Source organism: Numida meleagris, chromosome 3 (genome assembly GCF_002078875.1).
Source record: "Numida meleagris isolate 19003 breed g44 Domestic line chromosome 3, NumMel1.0, whole genome shotgun sequence".
Lineage (NCBI taxonomy): Eukaryota > Metazoa > Chordata > Aves > Galliformes > Numididae > Numida > Numida meleagris.
In genome coordinates this window covers 17685167-17703051 of record NC_034411.1, presented here as the reverse complement: position 1 = coordinate 17703051, position 17885 = coordinate 17685167, and the positions used below count along the sequence as shown (strand labels likewise).

Sequence of the window (17885 nt, the reverse complement as noted above, 5' to 3'; positions counted from 1 at the left end):
CGTGGTGAATTTTTCAAATGACAGCGCATCTCATTCTCAAGCACTGAATTTGGCTACAAACTGTCGTGACAACCCACAAAGGATCCAAAGCTTGAGCTGTTAATCCAGTGGTCTGAAAGTATACAAACGCTTACTTCTTTGGAAACCTCAGTGCAGATGTACTGAGTGACCTATTTTATGCAAGCAGCTGTTTCTTAATTCATTGTTTTCTCTACATTTTAAAGAAGTATTAAATACGTCCTTGGTGGTAAAATGAGTTCTTAACTTAACTAAAGCTAAAATATGGTTAGATATTGTACATACTGATTGTATGTCATGTTCATAGATTGGAAATTCTTGACAGGACTTAAAGATTATTCACTGGAATTATTTAAAGTGAAATGTATGTGGGATTTGCTGATCAGTAGATGACAAAATGAAGTGCTTGCTGGATAGTTGCAAGTATGAATAATTTGCATTTGAGTTTGCTATCTCCTCATCAAACTGTTCTTATTAGATTTTTAATAAATAACAGAAACTTGCATAGAAAGGTTATTCTATATAGATATTTGTGACAAGAGAAAAGCTATATCCAAAATCATTTTTTGTAATGGAATTACAAAGGACAATTAAGAGGTTTCATGAATTGCAGTTTTGGAATATGGTGTTTTGGTTGTCCTTTACCATCACACGCAAACTTTGTCATGATTTTTAATGGTACTGAATTTTTATCTTGTTTATTAATTCTTTTGTTGAAAACTGGAACAGACACTTAAACAGTAATCACAAAAATCAGCTGCATGAAATTTTACTTTCAAAAACCCAGCTGTCTTTGTAGCTATAATTATTCCCTGAATTATATGTTTGCAAAGGCTCAAATGAGTGTGATTTTGTGTCTTTCAAAAAAATTCAGCTTCTAAAATGGCTGATTTTTATCATTTAGTTGCTCATCCTTGTATGGGAAGAATTAAAAATTGGCACATGCATGTATATTTCATACATTTTTAATTACTTTTTTCCCCCTCTTTTCCAGGCCAGCCAGACCATTCAAGTTACCAAAAAGGTAAGGTACAGTAGTACTGTCGCATGAGACATTTACAGGATCATAAAGGCAAAAGGTGATGGCAAAGCTGTTATTCATCACACAGTGTAAGAGTAGGGGACATTCAAGAAGTATAGTAGGCAATCAAATTTAAAAAGATTTTTAAAACTATCTCTTTACACAATGGGTCATGAATTTTGGACACTTTTAGAAGGATAATTGATCTTCAGTGGATTCCTAAATAACGACTGAAAGGATTAGTCAGGGTCATGCTCCTTAACATCCCTACTCAGGCATCTGTGAATTCCATTGCTTGTCGTGACCTCTTTGCAATGCTGAATCTATAAATGGTGCATTTCTGTTCTCTGTGTGAGACTGGGGCAGTGTTTAAACTGAGTATGTCCACATACAGGTGCTGAACTGAAAAGTTTGACACTACCCAGGTTTTATGCCTTAGCTTAAAATGAAAGGCAAAGCAGGATGCTGTCTTCTTTCTTTCTCCTTTTTAAGAAACTGCCTGCTTGAGACCAGTCTTTATTGGTGCCAAAATGGTGAAATTGGCATGGATTGAATTCCTTATTGTATCTCCTTTTAAACGTTTTTAGCTGTTTAAATCATGAGGGGAAAAAAAAAGACGACAATGGCAGTGTTACTGTTCTAACAACTGTGTTGAAAGCAGTGGATGAAATGACATAAGAGATTTCAGTTAGTGCCTTAAACACTGAAAATTCATCATGTAGTGCTTGAATAGTTGGAGGGAAAAAGAAGATGGTGTGGGAACTTAGCCATATGCCCAGCTTATTGCACACTTGTAGTTTTAATTAGGCATGAAAAAGTATGGGGTATTATCCTGATACTAATGTACATGCTTAGCACTAGAGATGTGCTTTCTGAATGTGAGTGGTGCCTCAACTGAGAAGTGGCTTTAGAACAGACTTTTCTCTCGGACTCAGAAGTTATCAGACATAAAATCTAAGTTAGGTCAGTGGCTTACTTTTCACAGTGAAAATGTAAATAGACTAATTTTATGGCTTTTTAATGGGTCAAAAATAGAATAAATGCCATCTGTTTAGCCACTTTGAGTGAGCCAACAGGGCTGCCTGTAGGGAACTTGGTTGGAATCAGAGCCCTCAGTAGTACCAAGTGACATTCAGACAGATAAAATTAAAATGTAGCATGATTAGGGCTTTTATGTTCTAGTTCAGGTCAGCTTTGCTTATCTGAATGTTGGTACCTGCTGGGAGAAACAGGCCAGTTGTGCAAATGAGAACAAACACTTGCTGTCTTCTGTCAGTGGCTTGTTAATTTTCTGAACAATTCATCTAGGATGCAGCTCATGACTGAAAGATATAAGCACCTTAAGAGGTGCTCTGGTGAGAGTGGAAGCAAAGAGACAAGATGCCGAAGGGGTAAACCTCGCACTGGTGATAAATAGGAAAATAAATAATTTAGGTAGAATTTTATGACTTCAGAGCAAATGTCTGTAATAGCTAGTCAATGAAGCACTAGGTGTTTATGAAAACATTAAATCCTATAAATAGGAAAACTCTATTAGGTCATTTACTTCCCTTTACTTCTACTTTGTGCAATTGCTCATTTGGCAAGCTGCCCCTTTGTGATTCACCTTAATAAAAACTAATGCTTCAGACTGCTTTTCAAGCTTTTGCTAATTAACCTCTAGTGTGAGAATGTACGAATTATTCCACATCTCCCTAATGGGTTCATGGGACACGCCCTGTACTTTGAACTTCCTTTCTCCTTAATGCTGTGTTCAGACCCCTTGACCATGCCTACCTACTTCCACATGCTAGAAAGTCAACTTGCTCACTGCTATTGGTGTTACAGTTAGAAAAGGGAGGAGCTGTTCCTGGAGTGAGGAAGGAGCTGGGCATTACATCCCATCTTAGGAACGGGATGGAAAGTTTCTATACAGCAGATAATTAAATTGTGATTAGGTAATGGGTTGGTCTGAAACTGAAAAAGAAACATCATCTGTTAAAATAGTAGAAGTAAATACAGAGAGAGCATTGCTATAAACTTACTTTCATGTTACATTGCATTGATCAATATTTAGTGTGTACAGAGACAATAAGTGCAGAATGATTCATAGCCTACAATTATTTTTCAATGCCTTTTAAGCTCTGTGGGACTTTCTGTGCTCATTGATCTCCAGATTAGGCAGTGTTACCCTTGGAGCATAAGCTGGATGAGTTAACTATTTAAGAAAAAAATTTAAGAAATTAAGGTTTCTAGGTTTCATTTTCTTTCCTGATGCTCTTTTGTCAACTTAACAAAAATCAAAATATCTTCCAGAAATGATGGAGATAAGATTTGTATGTAAAACTTTATGCATTCAAGAAGTTGAGCACAAATCTAAGGGTATACGTTATTCTAGAAGACTAAAAAATTAATGCTGATGGGCTTATGTATCATGTTGCAACTCCCTTTCACCTTTGAATTTACAATAGGTATTATGGATTTTATGAATTTAGGTTTTGAGTATTGCTTTTAAGTGACAGTTTTGAATTTAAAGGAAATGGGTTTTTTGGGTTCTACTTCAAAATCTTTTTCCTCTGCTATTTTTCTTTAAAAAGCTGAAACTTTCAAATAAGAAATTATAATGTTTTCTATCCTGAAATTTTTAATGAAACATCTGTTTTCTAGATAATATCCGTGCCAGAATTTAAGTATAAGATGAAGGAAGAAATATTCATCTCAAAAATTTGTATTCAGACTTAAACAGTTTTCTTTTCACACATGCTTGCTTTGCATTTTTAATGTAAAAATGTTACATGAACGATTGCTGTGGCAGTTTTAGTTACTAACATGTACTGAACAACAGAAGTCTATCTTTCAGTAGTCCATGATTTATGACCTCTGTAGCAGCATAAAGAAAATCTAAATTAAAGCCCTCATTTTTCCCGTGCCTGAAATGGAAAGCTTTTTTATGTGTGAGTAGGAAGCTTCAGTAGGGAGGAGATATGAAAACAAGTGGTTTTTTTTTCTGCATGATTTTCATTTCTGTGACATCTTTTTTTCTGTGCTCCTCTCCCTGTAGCTATGCTGCTCTGATAGCTGACTGGCCCGTAGTGGTCCTGGGCATGTGTACTGTGTTAATAGTGGTGTGTGCACTGGTTGGAATACTAGTTCCAGATCTCCCAGATTTCTCTGATCCATTGCTGGTAAGTAAATATTAGTCACTTGTACTGTCAAGTAAGTATTTTTGGTTTACTCTTTTTTTCATATTAGCAGTAAACAACAGATACAAGTACAGCAGCTGCTACATACCTCTGACTCAATGTGCCAGAAGAGATTCCCTGTACTTTGAATCTATTTGGGAGTCGACTTTCAGAGAGATTCTGGTCAGTAATAAGGTTACAGAAGCAATTTTTGCATAATGGATTTATGGAAGAAATGACATGTTCAAGAGCCTGATAATTCCCCAAGAAAAAATAATTGAAAGTAATAGGTTTTGGCATTGATAATACAAAGATGCAGTTGCTGTCAGAGTGTGCTGTCCATGAGTTTCAATTACTTCTTCGTTTTGCTATTCAAATCTCATGTGATTTACAACAGAACTGCTGTACATTGAATAATATAAATTCATCCCAGTTTTAGATGTACAGCACAATACAACAGAAGCCATACATTCTAAATCAAGTTTCAAAGAGTAAGGGCCAGGATCTATTAAAGGAAAGGGTATTCTAAGTGCCTTCTGGGGATGAAATGATAGCCACATTGAAAGACTGAAAGTAGTCTTTATCAAATTCTGTTAAATAGCGTGCTCAGTTCTTATTTTTCCTGGGCTATCTTACCCATACTTTCCTTATGGAAAAATTGTGTTAATTATTATCCTCAAATATGGATGAATTATTGTTATATTATTGTGGTATACATCTGTACATCTCCATACATAGTGGCTGTTTATTGAAAACAGTTGAGTTATTCAATTGATATTTCAAAGTCTCTTTTGAAATTAAAGACTTGCCTTATTCTTGGAGAAATAGAGAAGATAGATTTGAATATTTTTAAATCATATTTCATCAAGAGTAATAATTAAGATACAGAAGAGGACATTAATGAACACCCTTGTTCTGAAAAGTAAACTGAACATCTGATTAAATTATCACAATTTCTCAGGGAGATTAGTAGTATGTGTGAGAATTCATAATTCCTTCTCAGTTTATGTAATCGGTCATTATTTTGTCAGACTGGCCTGTTATGTAAAGCATTGTCCTTTTAGAGCAGATGCCTGAAGTAACGATGATTTGTAACAAAAATTATCCATCACTTTGGTCATGTTTAAACTTTCTTATTTGAGCTAAAAAATGAAAAGTATTAATGAGATCTTGTAATTGTTAGGGTTTTGAACCAAGAGGGACGGCAATAGGACAGAGATTGGTTACATGGAACAACATGGTGAAAAACACAGGGTACAAAGCAACACTAGCGAATTATCCTTTTAAATATGCCGATGAGCAAGCTAAAAGGTAAGAATTTGTATTAAAAATTTATTGGTTTTGTGTGTGTACATAGCTCTTGCTATAGTACTCTCTGAAGTTACTGTATATAATGCCAGTGTTTCAATAAATATTGGATCTGATCACTTACATTTCTCAAGGGTTTAGACACTTCCCATCATAAGCTCTTTAAAATGGTTTGTCATTTTAGTTTCCTTTTTGAAATACAGGTACTTTTAGTACTGGACTCAATGACATGTCCTTTGAAGTCTCTGATAACAAAACTTACAGAGAATGTTTTGGTTCTTGACTGTGAAAGTCACATTGTAACATAAGAGCTGCTAAGATGTGTGATTTGTTTAGATACTGCTTTTTAACAATTTCTTTGCTAAGGTAAGTTAAAGCCATTTGTTCTGTTTTAGTCATCAAGATGACAGATGGTCAGATGATCACTACGAAAGAGAGAAGAGGCAAGCAGAATGGAACTTTCACAAGGATACCTTTTTCTGTGATATTCCAAGTAAGTGGAGAAATGGTTTAAGTCAAATAAGCTTCTCCCAGTTGAATAATTTTTGAGCTCTTCTGTCTCTTGTATGCCCAATTTTTTTTGCTTACTTACAAACACCTTCTTTGTGCACGCAGAAGCCTTTGATGAAATTGTTCTAAAATGTTGTATTCTGTTGATTCTTCCTAGGAAGCAGTTATTTCCTTAGTGGTTCCGTTTCCCATAAAGATATCCTGTTATTGATAACGCTGACCATCGTAAGAGCAATGTTTTATATATGCCTATAGATATCATGTCATAGAACCATATCATAGAATGGCCTAGGTTGAAAGGCACCTCAAGGATCATCGAGTTCCAACCCCCCTGCTACAGGTAGGGTTGCCAACCGCTAGATCATGTACTGGATCCCATTACTCAGAGCCTCTTCCAACTTGGCCTTAAACATCTCCAGGGATGGGACATCCACAACCTCTCTGGGCAACCTGGTCCAGCACCTCACCACTCTCTCAGAAAAAACTTTCCCCAGGTGTCTAATCTAAATCTCCCTTCCTTTTGTTTAAAACCATCCCTTGTTGTGTCACTGTTTACCCTTGTAAAAAGCTGATTTCCCTCATGCTTATAAACACACTTTAAATATTGGAAGGCTGCAATGAGGTCTTCCTGTGGCCTTTTTTTTTTTTTTTTCCAGGCTGAACAAGCCCAGTTCCTTGAGCCTGACTTCGTAGGAGAGGTGTTCCAGCCCTTTGATCTTTGGAGCCCTCCTCTGGAACCTCTCCAAAAGCTCCACATCCTTCCTCTGTTGGGGGCCCCAGACTGGATGCTGTACTCCAGCTGGGGCCTCATGAGGGCAGAGCAGAGGGGGACATTTACCTCCTTCATCCTGCTGGCCACCTCTCTTCTGATGGAACCCAGGATACCATTGGCATTCCAGGCTGCAATTGCACACTTCTGGCTCATCAACCAGGACCCCAAAATCCTTCTCAGCAGGGCTACTCTCAAGGATTTCTTCTCCCAGTCTGTATACATATCTGGGATTAGCTTGACCCAAGTGCAGAGCCTTGCATTTCGCTTTGTTGAGCCTCATTAGGTTCACAAAGGCCCACATGTCCAGTTTATCAAGGTCCCTTTGGATGGCATCCCTTCCTTCTGCTGCATCAACCGTACCACTTGGTTTGGTGTCATGAGCAAACTTGCTGAGGTTGCACTCAATCCCATCGTCTATGTCCTTGATAAAGATGTTAAAGAGCACTAGTGCCAAGACAAACCCCTGGGGGACACTGGTCATTACCAGCCTCCACCTGCACGTAGAGCCATTGACTACAGCCCTCTGGCTGCGACCTTCCAACCAACTCTTTATCCACCAAATAGTCCACCCTTCAAATTCGTATTTCTCCAATTTAGAGATAAGGATGTGGTGGCGGGCTATGTCAAAGACCTTGCACAAGTCCGGTAGGAAGACACAGTACTTAATTCGCAGTAGGGAAGATATGTTTTGTCTGTGCCATCAATTCTAAAGGAAAACTAAAAATAGTTTTCCTCTATGTGTTTATATGAGGCTCTTTCCGCAAAGACTACAGGTCATATCCAGCCCAGAATTTAGTGTGTTTTTTAAAACAGAACAAAACAGAAACCAAAACCAAATCAACCAAAAAAGTCCCCCCAAAGTAATGAAGGCTTATGAAGATGTCTAAGTTAAACTAGTAGACAAAAGAAATCTTTATTAAACTGTTTGCAAGTCATACTGCAAAACTTTGGTAAGTCCTGTTCTGGTAGAAAGCATGCATTAGCAGATGTAGAACTTGCCTTGATTCAGAGAGTGCCTTGGGATGTGGTATCTTTTGTGGCTATTTTTATGTTTGAGGACTAATCACAATTATGTTTTCATGTTCTGTTAAATTACTTATTTTATTGATCTGAGAGAGCAATGACGAGTAAAAATGGGTCAGTAACAGATTTATGATTTTTTTCAGTTACATTGAAGCTTTTCATCTAAGTGAGAGACTGTGAACAGTGTTGTCACTTCTGTTGCTGTGAGCAGAACCAGATTAAACTGAGCAGATACTAGATAAGGAAGTGGAAATTTGTTGTAAAGACTACCAAGCAATAGCAACTTGAGGCAGAAGTAACTACTTTGACCCTGCCTGCTGTTTCTGTATAGTCTCATTCTTTACATTACTGTTCTGCATCATCTCAGTTGTGGCAGTTGTGAAGGAATTGTGCTTCTGTGGGAGTTTGCCAGTTAGCTATGTAAAGAAAACAGTTGATTTCCTTTTGACCGATATTGGTCATTGGTATCTTTCTTTGCTCCAGGATCAGCAGATTTCCATTTCCTTGATCCTGAAAGCACAGTCAGAGATCATAAAGCAGTATCCCCAAGCCTTTTATTGCATTTCTGTGAAAGGCAGCAACTCTGCATATTCACAACAGTGGGGAAAAATTCAACCTTTCGGTTTTGGGGATACTGTAATTAATGTGATAAAGTTTCTTAACACAGAGTACCATGTTGTGTTACTAGGTGCCATGTATTTGTGGATGTATGTATGGTTCTTTTGCTAGCTATGCACAAAGATTTTTCTACCACTAAGTAAAATTTTTTTTCCTAAATGATGTCTTCTAATAAATGTAATTTAATTGTAGTTTAAGCTGTATGTGTCTAAACTGTAGAATTATTTAAAATGGCCTTAAGGATATCACAACAACTTCTACTGCAGTCATTTGCTTCTAAAGCAAAAAGAGTCATGTAGATGCATCTTTATAATTATTATTTGTATTCCAAAATGCCTTACTAAATTAGCCTTTGATTACTATTATCTATGCACTACCATTATGCAGTGCCAAGAATTTCATAGTTTGCTGATTAGATCTTTTGATTTTTCTCTGTTTGTCATAGTTCAGAAGATAGACTACTTGAATAGAAATCTGTAGAGCTTCTCAGTGGTATATAATATTTAAGATGCCATATTTACCATAAGCACTTTAAGTGAAATGAAACTTTCATGTGGACTGAGTCTTGCAGATAAATAGATCATTTTGAAAATGAGATGGATTCCCCTGGTCTGAAAAAGATCTCACTGGCATCATTTGTATGATGGGATTCTGCCTCAGTTTTTGATATCAGACATACACAAATAGTCCATAAACCCTTCTCGTGTAATTTCAGGTGATCGCTATTCACGAGTGGTGTTTACATCAACAGAAGGAGAGAATTTATGGAATTTGAATGCAATTAAGTCAATGTGCAATGTAGATAACCTGAGGGTAAGTAAAGATGCTGTTTAATTTGTCTTATGTGCAGATAAGAAGAATTTTTGTGAGTTTATTTTACTGCCCATTGTCCAGCAGTATGAGTGAACGTTGTATTGTTTGCACCGTTGTAGAATGGTCAGTCTGCTTATGAAGGAAGCTAAGAAATTGCAGTCTGTAGATCATACAGGGAAATTAGTTTTTTGCTACTAATGCCATCCAGAATAGGGTGGAGGAGGGTTGATTTTGAAAGTTTCTGTGCAGAAGGGACTATCTTATCAATTGCTGTTTCTTCTCAGAATGTTATTCCATAGATTTTAGTTCTTGGTTTCCATAAAATATTTCCTTGCTTTTTCACATTCAGGTATCCTCATAGTAAAAGCAGTTTTCTCTGTCAGATTTATGGGGTCTAGAGAGAACATGTTTGCAGCTGGACATGAAAGAACACAGATATACTAGCTAATATATAGCCCAATTAATTACATCTGGATAATGATACTGTAAGAGTAATATTCTCTGTAAATTTGAGAAAGTGAAAGCAGATATTTTGGCTATCATAGCTTCTGTTGCATGTGTTAGAAGATAATCTGGCACGTTGATTGGAAACAATGTCAGGTTTCAACTGATAGAAGTTAACTGACGCAGGCTGAAATAAAGTAAGCATTCAGATGGCACACTTCTAAGCTATAAACTTGTCACTTTCTAAAAATGAGTACCTTTTTCTTTGAACTGCTTTGTAACTGTAAACTTATGTGTACTGCAGACTTTGTATGGAAATTAAGCAATAAGTTTTCCTTCTATTAATAATGATTAACTGATTTTTTGATAAGATACTGATTTCTTTCTTGTCCAGAGCAACAAGAACAACAACAAAAAATTAATATACCACTTTTCTTTCATGAGGAATACTTTAATTCTTAATTTTGTTTATCATTGCCTCTCAGACAACTCTATTTAGCCAGATTTCCAAAGTATTTTCACTAACAGCTGGCATTTTGTTGCTTAAAATGTTGAGCTGTAGTGAAACATTGTGTAATGAATCTCCTCAGAAGCCTGCTGGCGTGCATTTTGCTCTGATTGGCCTCTGTTGGTATAAGTGATTTTTGTCCTCACATGCTCATGAAAAATTCCTTATGTCTTCATCAGAGATTATTGTGCTGACATGCTCATGTTATTTGCCTTTATCTCTTTCAATCAGAATGAGCCAGGAGAAAAAAGTCTCATATTTAAACTAGTTCAGCTCCATTTTGGATTATTTGAGCTAGGGAGTAATCCGGTGACTGGCTCAGTCAGGAAATACGGTTGGGAATAACCTTTTGCAAGAGTGGAAACTGAGTTAGGGAAGATATTAAGCTTTTTTCATTATCTTTTTTAATGCTTCATGCTTAAAATAACTTTTTAAAAAACAATTGTAACAATTTCTGAGCATTTGTAACACCTTTTAGAGCTCATGAAGTGCTGAGATAAACCCCACTTTTGTTTGCAAAGTTCTGCTATTTACCCGTTTCTGGAGAGAATGCAGACTTGCACTGTATGTCAGAAGAAACTGATCACTTGTGTGACCTCCCAGTCTTACAGACTTCTCCTCTGTCTGTAGTCAGTTTTGTTGTTGAATTGCTTGTTGAGGATTTGTTTCTATTCAAATAAGTGGCAAAACGTTCTGTATTCAAGGATTGGACTCTATTTTCTGGAAGAGCAAACCTTATAGTTTATGCAGTTTTCTAACGATAAGCAGGATTTCTGCATGCCTATAATTTGTGTTAAATATGAGCTAACAGTATATCCTCTGTGTTAATCATGTTCCCATCTGCTTGTAACTACTTTAACTGTATATTTTACTGACACTCACAGGCTCCATCTTACAGCTGCTCTGCATGTGCTAGTCTTATAATCTTCCTGGAAGCACTGTATACAAAATAGCTGTAAGGAGGTGTTCTAATTTTTAACTACTTGGATGAGACGAGCCCTTTCCTTCACCTGGCGATTGCAGGGTGTTTTTCCTATAAGCTATAAACATTTATTTAATTAATTTCAGAGACACCTCAGACTGCTTCCCCAAAAACTTACGGCTGTGATTTCTGTCACTACATATGCCCATTTGGGCAGGTCTGCCTGCGGGTAGAGCATGTGCACTGCTTGGTTTCTTCAGCTGTTCCAAAGTAAATGGAAATCTTGCCAGCAGCAGATTGAGTTTGGCAACGGCAAAATGGGCTTTGTGATACCTTTGGATCGCTAACAAAGCCCAATGCTACAACATATTAACATTTTACATAGTATTTTAATAAGCTATCCCAAGCTAAATTTTGAATTTTAATTTCTAATTTCCAGCTGCTAGCTCGTATTACTGTATTTTTGGCAACGGTTACTTTACTGGTGAATGTTTATGGCCTGCAGCAAGTATTGAAGGACAGCATATAAACTTCATTGTCCCATTTTGATGCGAATATGCAGAGAAGACAATACAATCCTTTCCTCCTGATTTGCCTGCTTGACCCAAGGGTTTGCCTATTATGTCCTCATAAGATAAACTTGGAGGCGTGCCATGAAAAATACAGATATGCTATTCCAGTGCTTCCTTTTGTTTGGAAGGTTGTTCGGTTTTTCCTGAGTTTGCATGTGTAAGTGTTTTTATCTGGAAACAATCAAATGTGAATTATCCTGTTTTTCTGGAATGCCAGTTTGTTATTGTTCAGAAACAGGTTGACAAAATTAAGTCCATGATAAAGCTTTTATAACTGCCCTGAGAATTCCCAAGTGCACGGTTTTGTCCACATTATGAATGACTGCTAATAATAAACCCATGCAATTTTACTAGAAAAGCAAAGTAGTATGTTTTAAATTTAGGTGATCTGTAATATACATGGATAATGATTTCCGGTCCCAATCCGATAAACTCTTAACCACATAGATTTAGTGACTTTTATTAATATGCTTTCATTATATGCAACTTGATTAAGACTGAAATTATACATGTATCTAAATATTTGAAGAATTCATTCTCATTCATCACATACAAGCCAGTAGTTTTGTATAGAAGCAGACATGAAATTTTTAAGTCTTAAAATCTCTGTGCTATGTCAAGATGGAGTTTTACCAAGATGAGAAAATTTCCATGACATCATCTTGTTATTTAGCAGTTTCAATTCTATTTTAAAGGTGCCTTCATTTCACCTAAAAGTGCCTTATGCCTATTTAGCTAAATTCTATACTTAGTGGTTTCAACTAAATCTGGAATATTCTTAAAAGTTAAATAAGAGTTTCCATGTAAGGGATTATCAGTCATTTATGAAAGGAGATTTCTTAACCAAAATGTTAATGTTAAATGATAGCAACCAAAATTGCTATCATTTTCATGAAGCTCTGATAGTAGTTCCTAGGCTTAGGGCATTCACTTAAGCTGACCAGAGAGGTTCTCCACTCCAGGATCTCTCTCTGCTGTGTCTGCACATTGTGCCTGCTTGTCCCTGTACTTCCTCTAGCTTTACTGCTGCTGCATCTTCCTCTGCTCCTTCAGTCCTGTGCTGAGCCTTGGGGCTGCTTCCCTCAGCGGATGCAGCATTCAGAGACACAACTGCCACCTCTGTGCAACATGGCTAGTTTTATGGGGCTTTATGCCACAGCTGCGTTATCTTGTGCCTTGGAAATCCACTTATGGCTTGGGACGCACAGCAGACTGATGTGTTTGAGGGGAAATGTGTCAGCTGCATGAGAGCAAGAAAAAACTTGTAAAGTGAAGACTGTAGGAGAGAGGTCAGATGGTGGAAGTCATAAAAACTGTCACGTTATTTCTTTCTGGATGGTAAGTCCCTGTCTCTCCCGGGACCTTCAGTATGTGATTCCAAGCAGAATGGAACTTCACTGATGTATAGCTGATTGGTTGTTTTCAGGACTGTAGCATGAGATAATAGAAGAGAATTAACAGTCCTCAGTCTGTTTAAAAAATAAAAATAAAAAAAATTCAATGCATTTGCAAATAGTAGAACAACAGTAACAATAGAACTACAGTAGTCTTAACACTTCTGCCAGTGTTATCCTTCTTTGACAAGTCAGGATGCTAAGTTTCTGCTGGGTTAATCCGGTGCATGTGAGAGGATGCTCATCAAAAACAACACGCACAAAAAGAGGAATTTATAAATGGTAACAGAAAAGAACCATAAGCTGAATTTTTATCACTTCAGGATATATGTGTGTGTGAATGTTTCTAATAAATCAAGTTATTATTTTTAAATGGATTTTTGCCCTGCCTGTCTTTATACAGATCAGATCCCATTCCCAGTTTGGTGATCTCTGCCAGAGAGCCACTGCTGCTTCTTGCTGTCCCAGCTGGACACTAGGCAACTATATTGCCATCCTAAACAACAGGTCATCATGTCAAAAAATTGTAGAACGAGACGTCTCTCACACCCTAAAGCTGCTTCGCACATGTGCCAAATACTATTACAATGGAACCCTGGGGCCAGACTGCTGGGATATGAATGCCAAAAGGAAGGACCAACTCAAGTGTACAAACGTGCCTCGCAAATGTACCAAGTACAATGCTGTTTACCAGATCCTTCACTATCTAGTGGACAAGGATTTTCTAAGCCCAAAGACAGCTGACTATGTCTTACCAGCTTTAAAATATAGCATGCTCTTCTCTCCAACTGAGAAGGGAGAAAGCATGATGAGTATTTACCTTGATAACTTTGAGAACTGGAACTCTTCTGATGGTGTAACAACCGTCACAGGGATTGAGTTTGGAATAAAACATAGTTTGTTTCAAGATTACCTGTTGATGGATACTGTGTATCCTGCCATAGCCATTGTGATTGTTCTATTAGTTATGTGTGTATACACGAAGTCCATGTTTATCACGCTGATGACTATGTTTGCAATAATTAGTTCCTTGATAGTTTCTTATTTTCTGTATCGAGTAGTATTTAATTTTGAGTTCTTTCCATTCATGAATCTCACTGCATTAATTATTCTTGTTGGGATTGGAGCGGATGATGCTTTTGTCTTATGTGATGTTTGGAACTACACAAAATTTGACAAACCTCATGCTGGAACTTCTGAGACAGTGAGCATCACGTTGCAGCATGCTGCTCTTTCCATGTTTGTCACCAGTTTTACCACCGCTGCTGCCTTCTATGCTAATTATGTCAGCAATATCACAGCGATCAGATGTTTTGGTGTTTATGCTGGCACTGCCATCTTGGTGAATTATGTTTTGATGGTTACTTGGCTACCTGCTGTGGTTGTGTTACATGAACGTTATCTTCTCAATATCTTCAGTTGCTTTAAAAAACCTCAGCAGAGAGTATACAACAACAAAAACTGCTGGACAGTGTTGTGCCAAATGTTCCACAAGGTTATTTTTGCAGTCTCAGAAGCATCCAGGATATTTTTTGAAAAAGTTTTGCCATGCATTGTTATCAAATTTCGTTATATTTGGCTTTTCTGGTTCCTTGCCTTAACAATTGGTGGAGCATATATTGTGTGTGTAAATCCAAAGATGAAATTGCCATCATTGGAGCTCTCTGAGTTTCAGGTATTTAGGTCTTCTCACCCCTTTGAACGATATGATGCAGAATACAAAAAGCTTTTTATGTTTGAGCGTGTCCACCATGGAGAGGAGCTCCACATGCCAATTACGGTAATCTGGGGTGTCACGCCTGAAGATAATGGTGACCCTTTAAATCCTAAAAGTAAAGGAAAGCTGCAACTAGATAGCAGTTTCAATATTGCTAGCCCAGCTTCACAGGTTTGGATTTTACGCTTCTGTCAGAAATTAAGAAATCAAACGTTCTTTTATCAGACCGAAGAACAAGACTTCACAAGCTGCTTTATTGAAACCTTTAAGCAGTGGATGGAAAATCAGGACTGTGATGAGCCATCTCTTTACCCCTGCTGCAGCCACTGGAGCTTTCCCTACAAACAAGAAGTCTTTGAGTTATGTATCAAGAGAGCTATAATGGAGCTAGAAAGAAGCACAGGGTACCATTTAGATAGCAAAACTCCAGGGCCTCGCTTTGACCTGAATGACACTATCAGGGCAGTGGTGCTGGAGTTCCAAAGCACCTACCTCTTCACACTGGCTTATGAGAAAATGCATCAGTTCTACAAAGAGGTGGACTCATGGATTTCAAGTGAGCTTAGGTCAGCTCCTGAAGGTCTTAGCAATGGTTGGTTTGTGAGTAATTTAGAATTTTATGATCTGCAGGACAGTCTTTCTGATGGTACTCTGATTGCCATGGGTCTTTCAGTTGCTGTTGCATTTAGTGTAATGCTTCTTACAACTTGGAACATTATTATAAGCCTTTATGCAATAGTTTCAATAGCTGGAACTATTTTTGTCACTGTAGGTTCTCTGGTTCTTCTTGGATGGGAGTTAAATGTGCTAGAATCAGTCACTATTTCTGTGGCTGTTGGCTTGTCTGTAGACTTTGCTGTTCATTATGGAGTAGCTTATCGCTTAGCCCCTGACCCTGACCGAGAGGGAAAAGTGATTTTTTCTCTAAGCCGAATGGGTTCTGCTATTGCGATGGCTGCATTGACAACATTTGTAGCTGGAGCAATGATGATGCCCTCTACAGTGTTGGCATACACACAGCTTGGCACTTTCATGATGCTAATAATGTGCATTAGTTGGGCTTTTGCAACATTCTTCTTCCAGTGCATGTGTCGATGCCTTGGACCCCAGGGCACTTGTGGCCAGATCCCACTACCAAAAAAATTGCGGTGTAATGCCTTCTCTCAGACCTTTTCAGGAGCCCAGGGGAGCAGAGGTCAAAATAAGTCACATCCCATTAGCAAGTACCAGCTGGACTCCAGAAGTCAAAAGCCAGAAATGGAGCATGAGCACTATGAGCTGGAGCCGCTGGCATCACAAGCTGGTATCTGTAACCCTGCAGAGAAAGTGACTTATGAAGAAACTCACATCTGCTCGGAACTCTTCAGCAGCCGGCCCCAGAACACATGTATGCCTGTGCATTCAGTATATAACAGTGAAGTGAGCAAAAGCATTAAAAACATTGCTAGTTCAGCTGTGCTACAATCATCTATTGACCAGCGTACTCTGTGCCCACTCTTCTCTCAGACCAGGCAGTGCAGCTGCCCAGACCCGTATAAGCAGGTAACAGTAAACTGGAGCCCACACTCATGTCAGCAGCTAAGCGATCCCTTCTGTTACCAATGTTCTCCTTCGCCTGGGGCCTTGCAGATCCAAAGCTCTGTGACTCCCCTAAATGCTTTACAGCAAACTACTGAAGGTTATGTGCATCCTGTCCAGCATGTCCTCCACTGCAGCTGCCTTCAAGGAAGGGTCAAAAGAACAATGACACAGAACTCGCTGCCGAAAAATTTTTTCCTCCAGTCAGTACAACATTTTCAGGCACATCAAAGAGTAAACAGGACAGACTCACATGCTCACCAAAACCCGGAGGAAAATGTAAGAACGGTTCCGAAGGTGATGAGCTCCTCACAATTTCTGTGCCGAAATGTAGGGCCTTTAATTGTGCATTGCTCTGAATGTGAGAACAGCGTATCTAACAACCAGAAGGGACTCTGTCAGAAGGCAGACAAGTGTGATGAAAAGGGCGGCACAGAAGCCAATGGGGTTGAAAGCAAGAAAGCCTCTATGTCAAAGCAGAAAAAGAAAGCTGAGAGCAAGATAGATCAGCGTTCTTTGCAGAATGACCAGGTCTTGAGGGCTGACCAAGCTGCTAAAAAACACCTGCTGAATAGGTCAGCAGGAGAGGCTCGTTGTGAGGGTTGCCATGAAAACTTGCACTGTTGTAGCACGGCTGTAGCAGTGAAGTGCAATTCTGTTGACTGTCAAATGCCAAACATCGAAGCCAATGTGCCTCCTATGTTAATGCGCCCAGAACTTTCCAATGAAAGTTTGTTAATAAAAACCCTATAATAAATCTTTAATTTGGCCATCCTGTGTCTTTCTTTTAGAAGTAAATTTAAGAAACTAAACAAGAAAGTCCTGAATAAATATGAATTATAATTGCATTTTGGAATGAGAAGTGTATTTTATAGAAGAGTAATATTTATATGTTTCATAAAGCTATTACACATAGTAAAACCAGATGTTGTCCAGAATGTTTTTGGTTTTTTTTGCTGTAACTCATAAACTGGATTATGCTTAATTTAACTTTTGCCCCAGGGCATTAGAGTTTGAATTCTCCATATAAATCATCTTCAGAAATAAAGCATTGCAAAGAAACGCTCCCTTTTCTGAAGCCAGGGCTTGTGGCATTGATGGTGTCTGGAGTGAGTGTGATTGCCACCACGTTGTCTGAGTGCATCACTTCCCTTTATCCACTCAGCAGGGTTCTGTTCTGAACACAGGGCGTGCCTCGAAACAGTGGGAAGACTGTAACTGTGTTAATTAAGGATTGTCTGGAAGACTGGAGAGTGTAGTGTGCTTGGAGAATATTTTCAGCTATTAATCCCAACCAAATCCTAACAAAAAGGAAATGCTCTTGTGGAGGTCAGTAGCACTTACGCTATCATTGTTATGAATCTACGTATAGTGCAGTAAAACATTTTTAACTGCTCTTTCTAGCAGTTACTGTATAGACTTACCATTAAATACTGGAGAGTACAGGGGGAAACAATAGTAAGTGGAAGTTATTTGCTTCTCAGTGATGACAAGAAAGGTTTAATT

General features: G+C 38.1%; 1 protein-coding gene across 8 annotated transcripts in view; it reads left to right on the top strand.

The window, feature by feature from the left end:
• The window catches only part of DISP1 (dispatched RND transporter family member 1), an 87331-nt gene extending 70188 nt beyond the window's left edge, over positions 1 to 17143 (top strand). For all 8 annotated transcript variants that reach the window (XM_021390537.1, XM_021390536.1, XM_021390543.1 and 5 more), the window contains 6 exons: positions 1013 to 1042; positions 4080 to 4203; positions 5384 to 5511; positions 5904 to 6001; positions 9147 to 9244; positions 13488 to 17143. In XM_021390537.1, the coding sequence (XP_021246212.1) occupies positions 1013 to 1042; positions 4080 to 4203; positions 5384 to 5511; positions 5904 to 6001; positions 9147 to 9244; positions 13488 to 17132 (4123 nt within the window). In that variant the 3' untranslated portion in view covers positions 17133 to 17143. The remainder of the gene's footprint in view (positions 1 to 1012; positions 1043 to 4079; positions 4204 to 5383; positions 5512 to 5903; positions 6002 to 9146; positions 9245 to 13487) is intronic.